This window comes from Acipenser ruthenus, chromosome 13 (genome assembly GCF_902713425.1).
Source record: "Acipenser ruthenus chromosome 13, fAciRut3.2 maternal haplotype, whole genome shotgun sequence".
Lineage (NCBI taxonomy): Eukaryota > Metazoa > Chordata > Actinopteri > Acipenseriformes > Acipenseridae > Acipenser > Acipenser ruthenus.
The window spans coordinates 38223831-38247582 of NC_081201.1; the positions used below are offsets into that span (position 1 = coordinate 38223831).

Below are 23752 nucleotides of genomic sequence, written 5' to 3' on the forward strand. Positions count from 1 at the left end.
AAGTTAAAAAATGTCTAAATTCAGAAGAATATTTTTTAAAGCAGTTTTCAAATCTGGTCAGATATCTTCAGGTCAGTGCGTTTATTTGGACAGTTTTGATGGACATAAATGATTTATTTCTTTGTTTTTATATCACTGGTTTGTTTTCACAAAAAAAAGATAATTGTACTCTGTAATAAAAAAACATAGGTTTTACTATAGGTAGTAATTTTCCATTATGATTCCATAACAGATTTGGTTGATAATTACAGTTTTGATCATGTTTTAATATACTGTGCCCATGAAAAGTATCTACTAAGCATGATCACACTTGATATTCTTTTGCTTTTAAGCATGGCTATATAAAGGGTTGGCAAAACAAATCCAGAATTCAAAATGCTTTAACATTAAAATGAACGTGCATGTAAGTGTGAAAGTGATTGAAATTGTTTGGCAAGAAAGAGGGAAACTGAATCTGAATTAGGTTTTTTTCTTTTTTTTTTTTAACAACAGAAAAAATGACCTTTTGAAGTAATATCAAATGCGTTGCATGTTATTTTGCTGCTGTTACTTCTGTAGACCAAAAAGGCAAGTTTTGTTATAATCCGTAGAAGGTCAGTATATTAATTGTGCATCAGTGCCATTATTGTAAAGCCTTCATGCAAGCTGGCACCTGGCTCATCACAAGAGCAGATACAGACAGATTTCAAGGACATAAACAGCCTATTGATTTCTATTTCTGTACATGTTTATTAGGCAGGTCTGTGTGACCTTCCCTGGATAGTCTTACAGTGAAGTGCTTTGCCATGAAGCCTGTAATAGAATTATCACTTATATATCTGAAACTGTTAAAGTCCGGGCTCAGGCCAAAAGCAATAAAATGGAGACATCACACTCGTGCAATTAGGATTAGAGGGTTAGAGTTTCCCTCCAAAGCTTCAGCCTGGTAGCAGAAAGCTTTAACACATGCTTCTGGGAATCTGCTGGCTTTTTATTATTTTATTTCTTCCAGTGTTATCTGAGCTGCGACACAGTAATTTAGATGAACAAACACAGGGATCGATCACAGAAGTTGCTTGTGATTTTACATTTTACACTCTAGCCTGCTTGGAGCAAGCGCAAAACCAAACCATTTTTAACAGTTTAAAACTACAAGTAACAACAGTTTATTTGATCTCCTTTATTTATCTCATTTTTTCTTAATTGTTTTATTTCTTATTCCTGTACTTTTGCTGCTGTTTGCTCTTCAGTATGGGGCCCAATGTCTTTCGTTCCTAAGTCTACCAATTTATTAAATACCAAAAATGTCCTCATGAAATAGTGACGTGTCCTGTTTCTACTAGGCTGTGCAGCGGCATTTCTAGTCAGACCTGACAAGAGGAGTGCTATGGGGTTTTATACAGGAGATTTGATCTTGCAATATCAATCATGTTGAGCTTTCACCAGAATGACAGAATAGTTTTTTGTATTGATGCCATTGACTTCATCTTGTGTCATTGCGATTATTCCAGCTGACATTAGTCTCGCCCTTTATGCAATCGTGTCAGCAGTTTTCAGTATGTAAAGCTGTCTGCAGCTGAGAGCCCCTGTGACTCTGCTCCAACATAAACAGAACGAGCTCCCTGACATTCCTCCTCCAATTAGAACCCCCCCATTCTGTCTGGGACCAGTAATACAGGTTGACGGTCCTCTCAGAGGTGTTGATATGCCTCCTTGCTTCCTCCTTGTTGCTGCGACACAGCAGTGTGTGTGTGCGTGTCCCTAAGTAGCCGGGGCTTCTATACTTAGCGATCCGAGGGGATTAGTCACAAAGGGGGCTGGATGTCTGAGAGGGATCAGGTGACACATTTTTTTTATCCGAAAGGGATAATCCTTATTATCGCTGTCACAACTCCAGGCTGAATCCGCCTGCAGGGACACACATTTATAGGCTTAAGTAATAAATACGTTGTAAAAGTGGACACTGCAGTAGAAATTCAGTTCAAACAGCTGCAGAGGGAGTCCTTCCCTGCCAGCAATGCTGTCAGTCCTTGTATGTGCCTGAGTTCTGTACCCTAAGATCAGAATTATTTATTTTGAGACACAGAAGATGTTTTTTTTTATTAACCGCTTTGAACGTCAGCCCTGGCTAAGTTGTATTTTCGCAACAGATTTTCTATTTCCAAACTTTTTTAATGAAGCAGTGGGGTATGTTTTCAAGTGATAAAGCTCCTGTTCGCTTGCCCTGGCACTCCCGAATACCTGTTAAACTCTTTAAATATCACGATTCAGAACCTGGGAATGGGCCGTGGGGGTTTTGCAAGGATTTCTTGTTTGAGAACTTTCTGGATAACCTTCAGCGTAACTTGTCAGTCTTAATAAAATGTTTGTTGTCATCAGATGTGTGAAGTGCCTGCTTGGTGGTCTTCCATGACTTCTTCAATATCTTAACCAGTGCTGAGTGCTGATCACAGGTGCAGATTGTGCAGAGGGGGAGAAGCTGCTAATACATGTAATCTGCCAACACCACGGCGTCTAGTATGGGGCATTGTGCTGGGGCTGTCTTTGAATGTGGCATAAAAACTGGGTTACAGAAATAAAAACATGTATTTTGTATTATTATATTAACACGGGTTGTTCGCCTGTTACAAAGCAAGGTTCAGTTCAAGGATGAAATGAATGAAGCTGCTACTCTACTATGCTACCAAGATATTTCAAAAGTTCTTTGCCTTCTTCCAGTCAAAGCAGTGCTGGAAATATGAAGAAAGTGCTGGTAACTCTTTTCACTGAAATGTCTTTAACCTATTTTAACCTTGGTATCTAAGCATATGTTATTATTATTATTATTATTATTATTATTATTATTATTATTATTATTATTATTATTATTATTATTATTATTATTATGTTTTAGTTCTTCATATTATTAATATTGATATTACAATAATGTGTATTATTTTTTGTGTTATTTTTAATGTAGCCACACAAATTACATTTTATGGAAAGATCAACATGCTTTGTAACTAACCATCATCATGAATTGTATATAATGAAATTTATAATTAAAGTTCGGGAGGAGGGTCAGACACCAATCTCCGCGTCACCAAATTGAATCATTCAATTTACACATTAGCTAATTTAAATTGTTAGCACTATAAATACCCGCTTCACTTATCTCTCAGTTGTGTTTTGATTTCATCGTAACCCACCACCTCCCCATCTCCTCCTTTCTTAACAGTTTTTATATTTTATCAAATGGGGGTCTCAGCCTCGTCCAGTTGGCCAGGCAGCGAACCCTCAAACCAAGTTAGGTTTAATGCCAAATGAATGTGTATATACAGCATACTTTTCTGTTAAATCGCATACTCCGCATTCTCTACAATAAATATTTGTACTAAAACATTTTGTGATTGGTGTTTGTCCCGAACTACTGAACTTTTTTTTTAAAACAAATAAAAACATTTGCCAAGAAAAACATGGAGCCGAAGCCACATTCAATAATTGAATCTATTCAGTCTTGAACAAAGAAGACTACGCGGCGATCTGATTCAAGCATTCAAAATTCTAAAAGTTATTAACAATGTCGACCCAGGGCACTTTTTCGACCTGAAAAAAGAAACAAGGACCAGGGGTCACAAATGGAGATTAGATAAAGGGGCATTCAGAACAGAAAATAGGAGGCACTTTTTTACACAGAATTGTGAGAGTCTGGAACCAACTCCCCAGTAATGTTGTTGAAGCTGACACCCTGGGATCCTTCAAGAAGCTGTTTGATGAGATTCTGGGATCAATAAGCTACTAACAACCAAACGAGCAAGATGGGCCGAATGGCCTCCCTTCGTTTGTAAACATTCTTATGTTCTTATATTCTTATCAACAGCCCTACATTTGGGTATCATATTCAAAACGGTGTACTCCTCAGTGAAATTTGTAAATTGTAAATTAATTATCTCTTAAAATAAATATTGTGCCTTTATTTCTAATTTTGTAACTTATGTAAGTTTTTTTTTAAATGTATTTATTTATTTTAACTTTTGTATTAAAAAGCTTACCTAATGCAGTTTATATGATAAGAGTTTTAGCAGTTTTTAAAGTTCACTGATGAAAAGAAAGCACAAGGCCGAACTAAAAAAAACAACAAATCTCTTTTCAGTTTCTGCAGAGAAAGTCCATAGTTAGCAGAGTTGTTCACATCTGTAATCTTCCAGAGGGCAGCTGCACTGAAAATGATGTCATCAACCTGGGACTCCCCTTTGGGAAAGTCACCAACTATATCCTCATGAAGTCCACTCACCAGGTAGGGGTTGCCATTAGCAACAGAAATGTAAAAACGTATTCAGCAATTTCGGTCTGGGGCAAATAAGAGCCAAACCTACCAAAATAAGAATTACGAAGTACCTCTGCGATTTTTAAGACCTTTTCAGGAACAGTGGCTTGAAACCTGGTTCCAGGAGACCTAGTTTGAGGCGACTTTGCAGTGGCGTGAAACCTAGTCTCCTGAAACTAAGTTCCAAACCACAAAAGGGCTTCATGTTCCCTCAGCTTAACAGACAACATAAACTACAAAGGGTACTGGTCATTATCAGTTTTGAAACATGCAGCAGAATGGTTAAGGTACAAAGCTCTCTTTTTTAATTAACAGGCTTTTTTGGAGATGGCCTATGCTGAGGCAGCTCAAGCTATGGTGCAGTATTACCAACAGACTCCAGCCACGGTCCATGAACAGAAGCTGCTGATTAGAATGTCAAAACGTTACAAGGAGCTGCAGCTCAAGGTAAATCAATTTGAGTCACTCGCCTGAGTGGATTGCATGAAGCATTTGCACATCAGTTTGTGGTTTATGTATGCATAATAATAGATTTTCTTTTCTTTTTAGAAACCAGGGAAGGATGTGGACTCTATCATCCATAACATTCATTCTCAAAGAGAAAAAGATGTTATGCATGAAGAAAGGCAAGTATCTTCAATATTTCCCATGTTTTATAACTAGGGCCTTTAAGAAAACAGCTGTTTTATTCACTGGTTTATGACTGAATGAGCGATGCTTTCTGAACAGCTCTAGAAAAGCATCTCTATGAATTGATGTAGATAAATAACACGCCATGGAAGTACAGGACTTTCACTGCACCAGATTTGGCAGCTCTACCAGCTCAAGATGAGCAAGAAGGCAAGAAAACAAACCTTCTTTGGGTCTAAAATCAGATTGCGCCTGGCTTTGGCTGATGTTTTGTGATTAACAGTTTGGACGTCCTCTAAAATGTCCTCTTTGTGCACTAAGGTACCCCTTGGAGAGGACTCGATCTCGCAGCCCAATCAGTCGCTCCCTGAGCCCTAGGTCACACAGTACCAGCTTTACCTCCTGCAGCCCAGCCCACAGCCCCCTAGGACCCACCCGACTGGAGTGGAGCAATGGGCTGGAGGAGAGGAGGGCCTCCTGGGACTGGTCCCCCCATGCAGAAGAGGAAGAGCAGGGCTGGGGGACTAATGAAAAGGATCCAGCGGATAACTGGATGCAGGACAGGAGGAAGCACTACCTGAAAGGCAGTGAAAAGCTAAGCCCGAGGTCTTCGGATGAATGGGTAGAAGAGCTACGGGGAAACAGGGAGAGGTATCCCAAGAACAGTCCCCGGAATGTGCCCTACTCCTCCTATCGAAGCAAAGAGGACGAGTATTACAAGAAGGAGTCTAAACACAAGTCAGACGGGCCTCAGAAACACCACCAGCGCCACGACATAAAGTCCAAGAGGAGGGACCCAGAGTCCCATCACAGAGCAAGGGAAGGGAAACATTCAGGGAGTGAATCACAGGAGGACCCCAGCACAGAAACAAGAGCGAGCAGGACACCAGAAGATAGGGGTAGGAAAGGGAACGGCGAGAGGAGGAGAAGCAAGAAGGCAAATCTGCAGCCTTCAGCAGAGAAGGAGGAGAGAGTGCCAGCCAGTGAGGTAAGAACAGAGGCTCATGAACTGCCATTAGGTTCTTGTTAAAGTGCTGTATCATTTTCAAGTATAGTGGTTACATACCAGTTTTATCTCTTATCACTCGATTGTAGGGAGAGGAAATAGAGCACAAAATAGAGGAACGGCTAATGTCACCTGACAGAAACGGCAAAGAATCAGGGGAGCCAAATACTGAGAGGAACCACGGAGATCAGGTAAAAATGAGGCCTTGTCGACCAAAACCCAGGGTGAACAGTACTCACTTTTCATCAGTTCTACCAACTTCAAGTTTCAGGTGTGTTTCTACAGTTACTTATAATCAGTGTGGAGAGATGTCCAGTTAGATGATTTTGTATGTGGAAAGTTATTTGTTGGAGGCAAAAAACAGCTTTGTCCAGCAAAAGTTGTTGTCCTGTTGTAAATTTATAAAGGATCCCGGAGCATCCTAGGAATGGATTGGGTTACATCTGTTGGTTGGAGAAAAATATTTCTTCCCGCTGGGGGACTGCATAGCAATTTTCAGTCGTATGGTGACTTTAGAGATTGTGATTTCAGGGTTTGTTATGAGTAGAAATGTGGATGCAGCGTTTGGCTCTGATTCAACATTGTGCCTGTGCAGCTGTCTGCTCTCCAAGTTAGTCTGAACATTTATATAAACTGACATTAGCATTTACACTTCAGATTCTCTCCTTTAAACTTTCAGAAATAATGTAAATCTGTGGCCCATGTAACACACCCCAGGTAGTTTCCATGGCGACACTGTTCTGTTGATTACTCTTGCAGGGTGAGTGGGAGAGTGGCAGCGGGACTGAGGGGGAGTCGTGGTACCCCAGCAACATGGAGGAGTTGGTCACAGTTGATGAGGTGGGAGAGGAAGAGGACTGCATCATCGAGCCTGACATATCAGAACTGCAGGAGGCCGCCCAGGCGAGGGGGAAACCTGCTGAGCTGACAGACTCCAGCAGTGCGCCAGCGACCAGTGTGGAGCTCAGAGGGCTGTGCAGCCACAAGAAGAGCGATGAGAGGGCAGGGGGGAGCCCAGCAGCAGGAGATTCTGCTGTTCAAGTGGACGGCTCTAAAGAACTAATTCCGAACCAAGTCCTTAAAGATGAGGTCTGTGAACTGCAACAAGAAGATGATCTCAGGGAATCTTCAGCGCAGGATCTCCAGACTGCCTTCAAAGAGGCATGTTCCTGCGTGGAGCTGGAACCAGTCAGCCCTGATCTCCCACATCAGGAGGGGGGCCTGCAACACCAAGGAGCCCTTATAGAAAGCTGCAATCCTTTGGATGTGCTGGGGAATGGTGACGTTGGCAAGTTGGAAAAGAAGCCTAAATCGGCAGCTGAAGAAATGGTTAATGACAATATTCCAGAAGAACATAAAGGTAATATATTGTTACCTGTAACACTTTAAAAATGTTCCGATTCAAGGATTTGGTTTGAAAATTACAATTACTGGTTGTCATGTCTGTTTACTAGAAACATTGAATTAAAATTATATATGTAATAATAATAATAATAATAATAATACTATTATTTCACAATTCCACAAGTGAGTTAATTCAAAGATAATCAGATAACATAATAACATCTTAATTGTAAGAACTGCTGGATCAACTCCATCTGCCTCAAAGCATGAAGAGTTTGTGATTGCCAGCTGGCCATTTGAAGATAGAGTGCAGGATAATCCCTCAAAATATTCTCAAATATATGATGATGTAATCTGAGTTCTTAATACCATAGCACTAGGAGACTTGGGGAAATAAGTATTTTTTTTTTAATTTATCAGTCAACAGCAAGTCACAGAGGGAGTCTCCCAGAAACCCAGAGGAGGGTGCTAATAAACCCCAATCCCATTCTCACTGGGAGGAGGAGAATGTGTTCGGGGAGCTCAGCATCCCATTAGGTGAGCATGAGGAGTCCTGCATCCAGACCTTTGTTTTAAGATGCTTAGCATCACACACAGACTGTCTGTCCATGTTTGTACTTTACCTGTTGTAAGTTAATCTTATTTCAATATGCAGCTATGGCCAAAAGTTTTACATCACCTTGAATTTTAGGATCATGTAATCAAAGAAACTACAAAATGATATCGCAGACGTCTACTGGAACATAGTAGTACAGTATTTGATGTTAGATTGATAGGTGATTTTTGTCACTTTTTCATGAAGTATATGGAAAACTACAAAGCAGTATGTAATTCAATATGTTAACGTAACATTATTCAGCAGGTTTCATTTTACTTTATGAGTTAATTCTATAAAGTGATGCAAAACTTTTGGCCAGAGCTGTAACCTGCTCTGCAGCAGTATTTGATTGACCTGTTGTTTATTTAGGGATGGAGTTTGTGGTGCCCAGGACTGGGTTTTACTGCAAACTCTGTGGGCTGTTTTACACCAGCGAGGAGACAGCCAAAACAACGCACTGTAGAAGTACTGTTCATTACAAGAATCTGCAGGTAAGCACAACAGAACAGACAAGCGTGGCAGTGGTGCCATTGTGTTAAACTGCCGCGGTCCTTTCATAAAGATATGTGGACTCGCTCATTGAATCATTAAAGTGAACGGAAAACAAAGAATGGAAGCACAAGCAAAGAGTAACATCACTTGGAGATGCCTTTATTGATGTGAAGTGTGCTGTATAGATAAAGATTGATTGATTGATTGATTGATAGACTAACCACTGACTGTTTGGCTGTAATGAATGCTGGTCTTGATCGTGATACAGATTATGTTTTAGGCTGCAGATGAGTCCCAGTGAGAAAACATGTGTATCAGGAAAGTGTGAAGTTATCCTCTTCTGCTGAAACTCTATCTGATGTGTTATTCTGTTTGTAAAATGCACTTGAGTCATGAAATCCACAGCGCGGTTCAGGATTAACATGACACAAAGATTCAGCTGGCAATGCAAATCCGCATTGAAGTGAGGTCTCCCAGACCCTGCAATCAAAGAGGGACACAGCCCCGCGGATTCAGAGGTGTATTAAGTTGCTCATTAGTGCCCAGACTGTATTACTCCTTCTGCTAAAAAACCTGATGCTGCTGAAACCTGCATGACTGCCTGACTGACATTCGTTTGATTACATTCCAAAGCGAAATGCACAAGAGCAGCTGTCATGTCTGTCAAGCTGGGTAATGTTGAGACATGACGTACCTCCAGTGAGTTCATCATGTTCCTTAGTCTACAGTAGGTTTGAAATGGTGGGACAGGTTATTAAATCATGTGTCAGGAGGAAGCTGCAGCCAAAAGAGGAGGTTTAGTTAAGCAACATCTTGCTATATATATATATATATAAGGAGAGTGAGAGTTAGAGGAAGGAGAGTAGAAGGGGAACTTTGTGTAAAGCGTGTGTTTGGAAAGCGATTCAATAAAAACAAAGGTATTCTGGTAAACTGACCCTGTGGCACTGTGTTATTGACAACGAGTTCGGATTTGCGATTTGGTTATGGTTATTTGGTTTTTACAGGGAAACAAGCTTAACTTGCCCTGTTGCTAGAGAGAGGATAAAGTGTTTAGTTACATCCCCAGAAAGGGATTAGGAGTTTGTTTTATTTGTAAATAAACACACAATATGGCATTTTCAATTAATTCATTTCTGTTTGGTTTGATTATTACAAGCAACACTTCTTCATATATAAATTATTTGTTTAAATTATTATTATTATTATTATTATTATTATTATTATTATTATTATTATTATTATTATATAGTTAATTCATATCTTTAATATTTCACAATGCTGTAGTTTCTTCCCAATTACACAACATTGTTTTGTGTACAGAGTGTTATGGCTTACACAGTATATTAGATTAAACCCACACTTTGTCCAGAGAGGAAAAACCTCAATATTTTGTCTGTCGTGTCTTTTCAGAAATACCTGACCCAGTTAGCAGAAGAAGGTATAAGAAGCACACAGACAAACAGCACAGGTGCTGAAGACATTGGGATTGTCCCACAGTTTGAAGGGAAGTAGCCCTGTTGATTCTGCAAAGGGGATAAAAGGAAATATGTGTCTATTGGGAAGCATAAACCGATGAGCCACATCCTGGATAGGAGTTCAAGGATGTGAACTGCTGAAACAGTAGACCACCTCCATCCACCTCCATTGATGTGCATTTAATACCAGGAGAACCATCTAAAGCCACACAGCTTTTCATACTAACGCTTGCGCTAGCGTGAGAGAACACTGTCGCCCTGATTCCTCATCGTGTAACTATACCACTGTGCCATACACCTGAGCAAAGAGTGGATTGCTGCACTGTGGTCGAATGGATGTAAAAAAGCACAGCACAGCTACAATATTTGGCCCCCAGGTAAACTTGGGCATATCCCTTTGGAATTACATTTAAACAAATACAATCTTGCTGTTCAATTTATCCTAATTGAAACTTCTGGTCTCTTACTGAACAGGGTGATGGCATTATGAGCATTCTGATAATCGTGTATGGCTCTGCTGAAATATATACTAGAATAACTATTCAGGGTAGTGCCGTTCAATGAATGACTCCCCAGACAGTTCCACTTTCAATCCATATGTGCAGTACAATTGACATTCTTTTGGGTTAAACAATGTATTCGATTTCTCCATTTCTGGCTGCCAAATAGCATGCTACAAAAGAATGTGTGTGCCAGATGTGGGCCAAACGTGGGCACCTCTCAATCCAGAATCATCCAGACTAGGGAATGATTTGACTTGTTGTGTTTTAAATTGATCCATTTCCCTCCAGTGTAATCCATTGAAGATTAAAAGTTGAAATGAGTGCTTCCACCAGGCAGTCTTGAATTCATAATAAACCAGGCCCTGTGATGTGTGCAATTGAGTGGTTCTACTCAGCTTAAGAGCAACTCAAATTTCTCAAAAGGTGGTGAAGGAACCTCAGCTGCATCGGGGTCTTTGAAGACAGCATAGTTTCCTGATTAATGTGAAGGCACTTGTGCCACTACAGGTGTCCTGATCACCTCATTCTAGGGGTCTGTGCTGCTGTACCCCACTGCAAACTGCAAGGATCCTGCACTTTGCTTGAGAACAGCAATAAGATAAAAGCAGACATATTCAGGGAAAATACTTTTACACAGAGCTGTAATTGTTGACGTATACTTGAACTGGACCATTTATGTTAATAATGATTGTGGATTTTCTTTAAAAGTAATATGTATTTTGGGGTTTGTAAAAAGTTTGATTTTTCCCTGAACTGTGCAGTTGATTGCACTGAGGGGTGAAGCTTTGTATTTGTTGAACGTTTTAAATGTGGATTTTTCCAAAAAGTGATTGCAATAAACATTTTAAAACGATGTATGAGTGGGCCACTTTTTTCATCACAGAATGTAAAGAAAATCATTCACTGATGTGTGTTTTCATAAGCATTACTACTGGGTCTGTTTAATGGTATAACCAGCGGTGGTAACGGTTAAAGACCATTGCACACTGGATCCGATTACACATCCGAATTTAACGTGTGTCTAAACAGAAAAAAAAAGATCATGTTCATTCCCTATTGCAGCTTGCACACTGAGTCCGTAATTGTCGGACGTAGGTGGTGCGTCAATTTTGATATCGAAACAAGTTTGATTATATCTGACTGACGTGCGTTAAAAATGATTGACCGATGAAAAACGACTGGGAAGACACGTGGGTTCTTGCAGTACCCTGAACAAAATGGAAAATATAATTGTGTGTGCCGCCAAACAAAAATTACTTCATGATAAATCCAACAAAGATTGGAAAGACATTGAAAAAAAAGCACACATATGGAACGACATTGCCGTGGACTTGGGAATGAATGATATGTGTTATAAAACATGAAAACGCGGATTTTGTGCAGTATAGGTTATTGCAAGCATATGCTTTTTATTTCAATTGTAGTCGAGGAAGTAAAGAAACAATGCCCTAACCTGGAGGCACATAACAGAGAAATAAGTGTGACAGGGCAAGCGCGGTCAGGGCTTAACAGTCAGAAAAGAGGGGCAGTACGTGAAAGTGATGGAAAGTATTTTCGGTAGCTCATTGCTAGCTTCCCAACATTATTGTAGTCTAGTAGAAACGTAATAATTAGGAAACTTTTTCCATCAGCTTTTGCTGATGATTAAGTTTATTCTACATTTAACATTGTTTGTGTTCAAAGTTATGAAAGAATTAACAGAATTGTATTTATTTTTCATTAAAATACTGAAGCTAGGTATATTTACTAGAAAGCCTCTACTGCAACATCAGCGCTCTGAAGTACGATATTAACGCATCTAGTGTGCAATGGATTGATAGACGACTTTTTCGGATGACGGAACGGATCCAGTGTGCAAAGGCCTTTATCCCTGACATCAGCAAACGGTGTAAAACCTTACAGTGCTTTCCTCAAACTTTTTCATTCTTCTGTAAAACTGTCTGCTTGGTCTTCAGCACAAACAATTGTTTTAAACAGAAATGTGTGTGGATCCAAAAATAATTGTGAAAGAATATGACGAAATACTGCAATACAGAGCACGTGTGCACGGAGAAGCCCTTCCATTATAACTTGTTATGTGTCGTACTGAAAAGTGAACCGTCTGCTTTTCCTTTTGGAAAACGTCGCAAGCCTTGCACGGGGTAATAGGGTGCGTTCACGACACGCAGACTTTCGTCATTCTGCGCAGAATCTGCACAGAATCGGATCAGGTAGCCAATGAATTTGCAGAATCTGCGCAGATTTAGCAAAGTCTGCCTCTCGTGAACGCACCCATACTGTTTGTCACATGGATCGCTAGTGACACCTGATGTTAACATTAGTTATTGCAGTGTTGCTTCAATGCTATCTCAACCGTCTGAGAAAGACTTCTACTGTAGCTCTCGTTTTCAATATGCTGCCAATCATGGTTGCTATGGACCCGGTCTGTAGTGTTGCATGTGTCTGGCAATGACTGGGGTTGTTTTTGAAACATACTGAAGGGTTTCATTCTTAAGCATACTCCTGAATATCTGTAAACATGTAATCATAATATACAGTGCCTTGCAAAAGTATTCAGACCCCTGACCAATTCTCTCATATTACTGAATTGCAAATGGTACATTGAAATTTCGTTCTGTTTGATATTTTATTTTAAAACACTGAAACTCAAAATCAATTATTGTAAGGTGACATTGGTTTTATGTTGGGAAATATTTTCTAAGAAAAATAAAAAACTGAAATATCTTGCTTGCATAACTTTGACCCATTCGACTCCTCGAGAACATCACTTTCAATTCAAACACAAAATGACTCGTTTTCAATCACTCGACAACACCCACAGTACAGAAACGTTCATTAATGATCAATGTTATTTCAATGTTGTTGAAGCTGGACACCCTGGGATCCTGCTTGAGGAGATTCTGGGATCAATAAGCTACTAACAACCAAACGAGCAAGATGGGCTGAATGGGGCCTCCTCTCGTTTGGAAACTTTCTAAAATGAGAATACGTTAAAAAAAAAAAAAAAAAAAATACTACATACTTATAACGGTAGATTTGTCGACCTTATGTTTTGAACACCACAACTGCAGTGTTACTCTTCCAAGGTAGGGGGCAGCATCTATTTAACATCGAGCTCCAGGACGCGTATGAAATTCTCTTTTCCGTGCTGTAATAGAAGCACAGTATAATAGGATATCTTTGGTTGTCGTGCCGTGATTAAAGTGATACAACATAGATCGTGAGATTTGTTATTTCTGTGTGTTTGTGTGCGAGAAGACCAGCGCGTCGAACATAGCTATATGCACCTATATTACTTATTGTACGGTACTGAAGTTTAAATAATAAAAAAACAGCAATTTCAGTCCTTATTCCGATTGGCCGTGAACTGCTCGGCCTTTTGACAACAGCTGCCAATAAACTGCGAGGAGATCAAGTCACCTGACGCTGTTGCTGGGTCGAGAAAAACAAAAACAGACGAGAGTTCAAGTTGCCCCTGAGATCAGGGGGGTGTACAGAGCCTACGGTGGGTTAGTAGAGCGTTGTTTTTGTTTAAAGTATTGCATTGTATTTGAACAAAGTTGGACTTGGACTTGGTAAATAGTAGTTTGTACTAATTGCATGCTTTGTTGTTGACCCAGGTAAAGAACGAGCTACAGCACTGCCATTTTGTTTGTTTATATTTGGAAACACCGCCATAGACAAAGTTTAGAAATGTCAACAATCGTTGTCTTGTATTGTAGTCTTGAGGAGTTGTATTATTTTCTTAATATGTGATAACTAAGGGGCGTACCTTTTAAGAATAAAACCATCAGCTTTTAAAATAAACGAACTTGCAACAATAACATCCACCTTTCCTTCGTGTAATTAATTGCAAGGAAGGTTGCGATTTTGTAATGACGCATTAAGTTACCCGTCCCATACCGCCTGGTCCACCTTGTGTCTTGTAATTTAAACCGTGCATGAATTACTTTGCTTGGCATGTAAAATGCTAATATGAATGATTACATAAGAGACTTGATTGCATAAGGCAATCGGTGAAGTTATGCTGCTCTTTTTCCTTCTTTTTTTGCAATGTAGTATTATGCAAGGACCTTATTATGGAAGGATCTTTATAAAATGAAAGTTAATTTTACAATATACTGTGCTCTGGTTATAATGTCATAACTAGCCGCAATGGCTGAGCTCAGTGCCGTTGGCTGCATTTGCCCAATGTAGCATTGAATTGAATAGAGAAATTGCTAGAAGAACTCATATGATTTTGCTATTAGTGTTATATTTTTTACTACAGCTGTGTCAAAATTAGATACCGTACAACAGCATAGTTTGTGTTGGTTCTTAATTAATTGCTGAAAAAATGTAATGTGTAAAATTGGTTTATACATACAGGTGGATTCACTGATTACTGTAAATTTAAATAAAGTCCACCGATATCAGAAACTATATATTTCCATTGAATTTGGTAATAAGGATGCATGGGCACCAGTACGTGATGCATGTAGGGGCATGTCCCTGGCACGGGCGATAGGCAACTTTAGAGATGCAGTTAGAAGATTTGTTCTCATTTAAGGAAAAAACATAGTGCGCAGTTAAACAGATACTTCTGTTCCTTCCTTTCTTTCAGGCCAGGAGAGACTTATCTTTAGTTTCATTCACGGTTCTTTTGCAGCAGATTCACAATAAAACATGGCAACAGAATGTCAGGCGTGGCTTAATGATAACCCTGTAGGTAAGTCAAACACATGTTCTGTCTTGGTTATTGCTATGTTAATGCTAGTACCATTTTCCTTGCCTACAATTTGAAATATTTTAATCCGCATTTAGCTAATAATGAACTTTCCTAACCAATTATGTTGTGGTTTGGGCAACATACAGGCACTTTTCATAAGTGTGTGTATTTACAAAAAGCTTATCGTCAACAGAGATTTATATGTACAGTATACACATAGTATATAGGTTAAAGTGTGCATGATAGCCTTTCAATTCATTTGTTTCAAACCTGACAAATTCCCCATAACACTTGAATGTGATTTATGGGGTGACCACCTTAACTGCACCTACCTAACTGATCATTGGTTCAGTTTCATTGGTCCATGTTGATGCTGGTGAGTTACTCTTGATTCTTTTATTCACTTTTTGGGGAATTTGCAAAAGGGTGCTGCAAACACACCTGTGAGGCTGAGACAACTAGGAGGTTAATTGAAGATACTACCCTGCCATCCCCTACAATGCATGAATCTGATCACCAGGGCTGTGTTATAGAATGTGTCCCCACAGTTCTGGCAGTGCAGGGACACAGGTAGCTACACGGGTGTACCTGTTTTAGATGGCGGTCACACTTTAATCAGAAAGCTCAGTAAAAGGCTCAGCTGGGTATCACAGCTGGGTAGTTGATTTGTATGCAGGTTTGGAGCTGCCCTTTTCAAGGTTGTAAAATGGCTTGGGAATTTTCCTGCATCCTGGTAAGCTGCTGACATTCCAAACCCATACTGGTTAAAAGAGTACAGCCACTGGTTCACTTCTCCTTGTGTTCCCATCAGGACAATAAGAGCTCCATGCATCCAGAACGAGCTGTTTTGTGTGCGATTGTATTGGTACAATCTACACCTACTTGTGTGATTGTGTTTACTTAACCTTGAATGTATGCCACACTTTACACTTACATATATCGGGAGAAGGGCCAATTCAAAACACAAGAGCACTATTCTACTGCTTGATTGCACTCCAGAGTAGTAATAATAATAATAATAATAATAATAATAATAATAATAATTATTATTATTATTATTATTATTATTATTATTATTATTATTATTATTATTATTATTATTTAATTGGTTTTAACAATAAACAATAATTTGTCATTTTCTATGTATTTAAATCCCCTGTAATCTATTTGACATAAATTAACAGTTTTTTTAAACTAGATTTTTTAGGTGTAAGGCACATGTGCAAATATAAATCCTGTATATATTGTGCAGTAACTTTTAAGGCTGTAGCTGTTATCTAACAATTTCTGTATCCAAAGCCATGACCAGTTCTGGTATCTGCAGCCATTACTTTATACAGATCACATTTCAAATGCTAGCAGGGTAGTGAGCTTTAGTGGTTAGTGTATGTATGTATGTATTTATTTATTTATTTATTTATTTATTTATTTATTTATTCATTCATTTATTTATTTTCTCCCTCGTGATGTCTCTAACTAGTATCCTGTCAGGTGACCTCTTTCAAGGCTCTCTTTCTCCTCCTATTCCAGAAAACAATTCCTTGCTCTCTAGCGATGATGAAAAGGTGGAAACCCTGAACATTGACAACGAGATCAATGGGAACTGGATCACAGCAACCTCATCCACCATCCATGAGGCTCGGGTGAAGGCCAAAGCAAAGAGACGCCTCAGGAAGAACTCGTCTCGAGACTCGGGGCGGGGGGACTCCCTCAGCGATAACGGGGAGAGCCTCCGAGCTGTTCTCGTCCCTCCCACCAGCCCCAAGGGAAAGCTGCTGGACAGAAAGTCCCGGTCTGGGAAAGGGAGAGGTCTGCCGAAGAAAGGTACTCCGTCTCATGAAGGGGTTCTTCGGTCTCACGCTGTGTGTTCATGATGGGTAGCATTCACAATCAGGGTTGATCTTTCTCAAACCGCTTATGTGACACGGGGTTTAAAGCCCAAATATGAGTGATGTATGAAAAAAGCCTTATTGTCTAATGTAATGTATAAACCAAATCTAAAAACAACTTCTCGAAGGATTCTTAACATTAACTGGGTTTGCGTTACAACGTACAGTATGCCTCTCTTTTCTTACTGTTCAGGTTATATTTAAATCCACACTTAGAAGTGGATTTTTTGACAAACTTCTCTTTGGTAGCCCAATAGTGAAGAATGACACCCTGATTAGTTGAACCCCAGTATTCTTTCTTTCACAATTTCCAAAATGTAATAAATCAAATAAAAAACACAATGAAACACATTGGTGAGCAGGCTGGCTACTAATCCACTCCAGTAAGTGATCTATGGCACTTGAGGTGTCTTTGATCATGTATCTTATTAAGCTGTCCAGACTCTGCTGTGGCAGTGGGAAGCCACTGACCCTCTCCCTTCTCAGCAGGTCCATGTGGTTGTTTGTTTTTCTAGAATTACTGTCACAACGGCACAGTAAATGCTTTCAAACTCCAATCCACATGGTTAACAAGCTGCCCTTGTGTGCCAAATTCACAACATTCTCAATCCATGTATTTTTTGTTGTCCGTTTACCGATATTGCATCGTTCATTTCAACTCCATTTCCCTTCCTCAGGTGGAGCAGGAGGTAAAGGGGTTTGGGGCTCTCCTGGTGAGGTGTATGATCTTGAAGAAATCGATGTTAAGGATCCCAATTATGATGAGGACCAGGTAGATGCACTGCTTGTGTTTTTGCCTGATGAGCTAATCCAATTGTTCATGTATGGAGTGAATAAACACATATCTGTATTGTTTATAGCTCTTTAGTGTGTAAAGTGAACAGCTGCTCATTTTAGACGTTATTTACTGAAATGTACAGCAAACATTCTGCATGCCGACTTGTTGTGCGGGATTAATACTACATCGCAGTCTGTTGAAGTGAAAGTCTGATAGCTGTTTATTACGAGATAATATTCAGGCTTACTTCCTCTGGCTGCCGTGAGAGCTGTAACTACAGCAGCCACGCCTAATCTTGAACAGCTAGCTCTGGACAGTGTTTGAGAGAGTACTGTTTCCGTGTTTTTGCATGTGTGTTTTACATATTCAACTACAGTAAAATAAAAACATGTTTACTCATATTAGTTCATAGGTTGTCAAAATCTGGCCTCAGTAAATTCCTCTGTGGTAACAGACAACATATTTTTGATGTCTGGGCAGGTTTAACACTGGATTATGAGGTATGCAGCAGTACTAAAAGAAAGTATTAAAAATTGTTTGACAAACATTTAGACTTCGTCTTTAGTTGAAACATTTGTTAAATAATTCTATTCATTTGTTTTAGTATTGATAGACGAGCAGTAATAATACCAGATCAGGATGACTGTGCCCAGGAGCACTTGTTGTGGGAGCAAACGGCTCTTTAATGGGATTAAATAGGGCTACAGTTGCAGGACTACAAAGTACTGCAAGTCATATTCTGCCTTGGTGGACAGGTGACATATTAAGTTGACACTTAAAATTCCGACCTGAGCTGGCTTAGAGTGGATTGGATTAAAAGATTCTTATCATTGGGCCACCCGTTAACAGTTGTGTTGCGCTCTAAACCAGCACTGAACCTGTATGCTTGCATAGCCCCTGAACTAACACGCACGACCTCGGACATGGCAATCTCACTACACACAGGACATAAAGTCAATAGACGTGCATTTCCTGAGGGACTGGGATAAGGGAAGGAGAATGGTGTTTTAACCGGTCATGTGGCAAAATAAATGAAAACTTTACATTTATAAGGGTGCTTGTGTTTTTACAGGAAAACTGTGTATATGAAACTGTTGTCTTACCCTTGGATGAAGGAGTCTTTGAGAAGACTGTGACACCGATTGTCCAGGAATACTTTGAACACGGAGACACAAATGAAGTTGCGGTAAATTGCGTTTACTGCTTATGAAGAAGAGTAAGTAGTGGGGTTCTGAAAAATATGACTATACGTCCCCACGTGTTGCTACAACTGTTTAAGTAATGTACCTGAAGTTGCTCTTTTCATTTGTTAACATCCTGACAACTTTTTACATAACTTTTAAAGTCTGTTTCAAATCTCTTTTCAAAATGGCCACTCTGACTGGGGTTTGAGATCTGTCCTCTAAATCACTGCAGGAAGAGTGATTTTAAAAAGAAAAAAAAAAAAAAAAAATCCTCTGGCTTTTCTGTTCCATACCACATCATGGATCGTTATTGCTGTGTTACTTGTTTGACAATGTGGGCAATAATCTTTATCAATGCACTAGAGCTGTCATTTTGAAGAGAGCTTTTAAAAACACACTTTAAAGTTTAAAAGTTGTCAGGATGTTAACAATGAAAAGAGAATTTACAGGTTCATTATTTAAACAGCTGTAGCAACACGTGGGGTCGTGTAACGCGATATTTAAATAGTTGTAGCAACACCTAGTAACGCTATTTTTGGGAACCCCGCTACTTACTCTTTGTTTCAGATTTAAACTAGTTACTCAAGGAAACAATAATTAAATTATTTTTCAAAGGACACTTTGTTGTCATCTTTATCCTTCCCCCTAACCAGCTATCTTTAACTTAACCAAAAAATAAAACCCATAATTAGCTTTTGACATCTCACTGCACCAATAAACCTGTGGAGAAATGTAGGCTGGCTTCACTGCATCGGATAGCTGAGCCAGACTGTTCTAGAGGATGGAATTGCTCATTATAATAAAACCATGAAGATCCAGTTTTAAAAACCCTCTATAGTCTTGACTAACATCCTGAATGGTGTGAGTTTAATTTTTCAGGAGCTGCTGAGTGAACTGAACCTGGGTGAAATGAAAAGTGACGTGCCAATGTTGGCAGTATCTCTTGCACTGGAGGCTAAAGCGAGCCACCGAGAGCTGACATCCAGGCTCCTGACTGACCTGTGTGGGAAGCTGTTGAGCACAGCTGATGTGGAGAAATCGTTTGACAGGCTCCTGAGGGAGCTGCCGGAGCTGGTCCTCGACACTCCAGGGGCACCACAGGTAAACACGGCCTCTGCTTCCTTCGGGGGGGACATCTCTGCTCAGGATGTGGCTTGTTTGTCAGGTCGAAAAACCATTTCTTAACATTATGTAAGTGTTATTGTCATCACCCTTGGGGGATGCATAACACTGGTGACAAGGCTATGTTTAGAGAGACGCTTATCTAATGAAACTTGCTTACAACATTTTTACACTTTAGGCTTTAAAAACCATTGGTAATGAAAGCAAGACAGTGATTTGAATCAGCTTCTTCTTTTATTTTTCCCCCTCCCTCTTCCCTTCTCATCAGCCTACATCAGCTGTAAGGAAAGTGGTAACAGGAAGCTCTGTGGTATAGGCTCAAATAAACAGAACTGTTGTTGCTATGCTGCTGCTTGTTAGAGATACATTTCAGCTCGTTTCTTTCACCAGCAGAGAGACGGGAGAGCTCTCGCTATTGTTTCTACATGAGCAAACTGCAAGCTCAGCGTAGGAAGAGTTTAACAGTCTTTTTCATGAGCAAACACTGCTAGCTTAGTCCTGGTTAGGTGAGCATGAGTTCATTACTTTTACAGAATCTGCATAGAAACAAAAGCTGTTGGGTACAAGGATTGTTTCCAGCAAAATGACCAGGCCAGCTTTTTCTTTCTCTGTCTCTCCTCCCCAGTGTCATTCGCTACCCTAGCTTTGTTCAATGTGTAGTTTTTGAAATTCTATTGAGTAAATACCACACACACTCCAAATAGCTTTTGTATCTTAATAACCACAGAAGTGTAGAAACTGAATTATCCTTTAAAGCAGGAGTAAAACGAAAATACAATCCAATGCTAGTTAGAATTGGAATGCATATTTAAAATATCTGAATTAAGTTGGGTCACTGAGCCACTGAACCCCTTTCTTCTCCATTGTAGCTTGTTGGTCAGTTCATTGCGCGGGCAGTTGGGGATAAGATTCTATCCAGGGATTACATTGAGAGCTACAAAGGGAAAGTAGACTGTGACCATGCCAGGTAAGGAGTTGTATTTGTCAACTGTTCCTTGTAGCAGATTTGCTGGGAGTGTTAGAAGATTCACTTGCAGAAGAAATCCTAGCCATAGCTTCTGCTTGTAGCTTTATTATGCATTGATTCCCCACAACACCCCTTTTTTCTGTGTATTCTATGCAATTGATTTAAACAGTAGTCTTCAGTCTAAAAGCACTGCTGGGCTAGGCATTCGATATTTGTATATTGTAGAAATTGTACTAATAATGTTTTAAAAGTTTGATCAGTTCCTCTGTGTTCTCTCAACATACAGTCCATAACTTCAGTGGTGTGTTTTTGCAGAGCTGCTTTGGATAGGGCAGCAGTACTCTTAAAAATGAGTAAGGGAGGACTGTGGGGAACAGGAGGAGGTCAGCGACCTGTCAAACAGTTAATCAAAGAGGTAAGAAACCTGCCCTGTATAGCTTATCCTAATTGTCAAATTTCTTATGGCGTATATTATTCTTTGATTTTTTTTGTGATGTATCCCAATTTAATTGCATCAGTCCCATGTTGGCATACCAGAATATAAAGCTTCCCTTTTAACTGGATCCATGTTTTCTATCAGATTAACCTATTGCTGAAGGAGTACCAGCTGTCAGGCGATGTAGCAGAAGCAGAGAGGTGCCTGCAGGAACTGGAAGTGCCACATTTTTACCATGAGTTTATCTATGAGGTAAGAATGGCTCAACATGCTTGTATCCTCCAAGCTAACAGCACTGCATGAGGCTCCGGCGACTGTCCTGCTGTTTTGACAGTTTTCAAAACGTGAACGTGGTGAACAAACCAGACCAGGGATTGCACTATTGGACATGTAATCTAAGAGAAATGCACATAATATATACTGACCAGTGTTTGGTAATGGCCCTGCATCCTATTGCTGCATTTTGAATCGGAAGTAGTGCTGCAGTGTCTGATTTTGTTTTTAGGCAGTAGTCATGGTTTTGGAATCCACTGGAGAAACCACATTTAAAATGGTGCTGCAGCTGCTGAAATTTCTGTGGGAGTCCTCTGTCATTACTGTAGACCAAATGAGAAGGGTAAGAGCGGCATCTGTTTTAAAAAAGAAAATAAATAATACATCAGCTGTTATTGTTGAATGAGATCAGTGGATGCTGTTTTTTGTGAAGTGTTTATTTTTCAGCCATGAAATGTTCTATTTCAGGGTTTTGAAAGAGTTTACATGGAAATTGCAGAAATTAACATAGATGTGCCACATGCCTATTCTGTGCTGGAGCAATTTGTGGAACAGAGCTTCAACGCAGGTGTGATCAACAAAAAACTGAGGGACCTTTGCCCATGCAGGTGAGATTACTTCTGGGTACTGGGATGTAGCTTCATTGTATTAGGAGGCATAAGCTACCACCACCACCATACACATCATTAGGTAATTTCATGTATTCTTAAGTGCAGGTGTTACAGAATGCGTGTAGCCATACTGGTTCCCACATGAAACCAGCTATTCCCTGTCTAGAATTTGCCTGCCCTGTTTCAAACCCAAAACACATTGCAATTATTGTTTATCATGAAGAGGTTGTGAAACGGTTGCAAAGAACTAAGACATGTATATAACTTTTGTGTAGTGAGTTGTACATACAGTACTCCACTTAATGTATTGTATAATAACAAGCAACGTAAAATAGTAAACAGCCTTGGGGTTTGGGTTTTTTTTCACTATGAAACATGAACAAAGATTTTAGTTTTACTTTTGTGCATTCTAAGCAAAATACCATGAGCATATTAATCTGCATGTACAGTAGTTGTATTCTCTCTGGTGTAATAGACAGAAACTAATATTGTGTGTTAATGTTATGTTTGCACCATTTAAGAAAAAAAAAACAAAAAAACTGCATGACCAAATGTAAATCGAATCGCTCTTGTTTTTTAGGGGACGTAAAAGGTTTGTAAGTGAAGGAGATGGTGGACGCCTTAAACTTGAAAGCTACTGAAGAGAAACGGCAGAAGCCTCTGTGCCAGGTGTACTTGAACCCTTAGAGCTGCTTTACACTGTTCATATTCATGGTGGCACAGCTTAGATACAAAACATTACTTGTAAAGCCTATAGAATGTAAACCATGAAAAAAGGGGAACCAAAAAGGCACTTATAATTTTTTTTCTTTGGGGCTGGGGTTTTTAAAAGCACACCCAAGTGTTTTGAAATAAGCTAACCCTGTTGCAAGTGCCACACCTTCATTTACATAGTCATTCCATGTTTTGTATTGCCGTCTCACTGCCGCTCATTTTCCTGACAGCACTGTGTTTGTATGAACCACTGGTTTGTGTATAAAGCTTTATATTAGGGGTAATGTTTTGTGCTGCATAGTACAGACCAACCCCCCCTGTTGGCTGCTATTGTTTATATGCTGTGCTTAAGAAACAAAATATATATATATTCTTTGTTTGACAATAAAAATACACTGTTGGAATTTTTAAATGGCACAAAAAAACATTTTTCAGAGTAAAGTAAACCATTTATCTTTTTAGATGGGATAACTCAAATGGTGTTTGGAACATCTATTTTTGTATTTTAAAATAAGCTGGAAAGTTAAATGGAACTAGGGTCTTGCTCAGTGTCAATGTCAAAAATAAATAATTTCTATGAAGTTTAATGTTTTATTGGTACTTCTTATATTTAACAAGATTTCTGTCTTACTTGGAGGACTATTGAAGGACACTTTGCATCCTCCAATAGTAACTGGGAGCCAACAACATGAAAAACGTATTAAGTCTATGTATAAAATTATTTAATTACATAT

At 39.4% G+C, this 23752-nt stretch overlaps 2 protein-coding genes across 6 annotated transcripts in view; both read left to right on the forward strand.

Annotated features, from left to right (window-relative positions):
• Positions 1-11183, forward strand: part of LOC117417889 (RNA-binding protein 20-like) — a 45003-nt gene extending 33820 nt beyond the window's left edge. Inside the window, exons 6-14 of one of the 2 annotated variants that reach the window (XM_058985293.1) lie at positions 4112-4255; positions 4601-4732; positions 4835-4911; positions 5237-5903; positions 6011-6112; positions 6681-7281; positions 7686-7802; positions 8233-8354; positions 9769-11183. In XM_058985293.1, the coding sequence (XP_058841276.1) occupies positions 4112-4255; positions 4601-4732; positions 4835-4911; positions 5237-5903; positions 6011-6112; positions 6681-7281; positions 7686-7802; positions 8233-8354; positions 9769-9870 (2064 nt within the window). In that variant the 3' untranslated portion in view covers positions 9871-11183. The remainder of the gene's footprint in view (positions 1-4111; positions 4256-4600; positions 4733-4834; positions 4912-5236; positions 5904-6010; positions 6113-6680; positions 7282-7685; positions 7803-8232; positions 8355-9768) is intronic. The other variant, XM_058985294.1, reaches the window with a different exon arrangement.
• A 2327-nt stretch (positions 11184-13510) lies between these two features.
• LOC117418411 (programmed cell death protein 4-like) lies at positions 13511-23599 on the forward strand. Of its 4 annotated transcripts, none has more exons than XM_034031422.3 (12): positions 13511-13956; positions 14940-15044; positions 16575-16868; positions 17611-17705; positions 18784-18897; positions 19775-19996; positions 20887-20984; positions 21300-21399; positions 21565-21672; positions 21926-22036; positions 22162-22301; positions 22885-23599. In XM_034031422.3, exons 2-12 carry the CDS (start codon positions 15002-15004, stop codon positions 22943-22945), a joined length of 1386 nt encoding a protein of 461 aa, XP_033887313.1. In that variant the 5' UTR covers positions 13511-13956; positions 14940-15001; the 3' UTR covers positions 22946-23599. The 4 variants fall into 4 exon arrangements, with proteins under 4 accessions (XP_033887313.1, XP_033887311.1, XP_033887315.1 ...); XM_034031420.3 differs by having other exon boundaries at positions 13511-13911; XM_034031424.3 differs by having other exon boundaries at positions 13511-13845.
• The last annotated feature ends 153 nt before the right edge of the window (positions 23600-23752 follow it).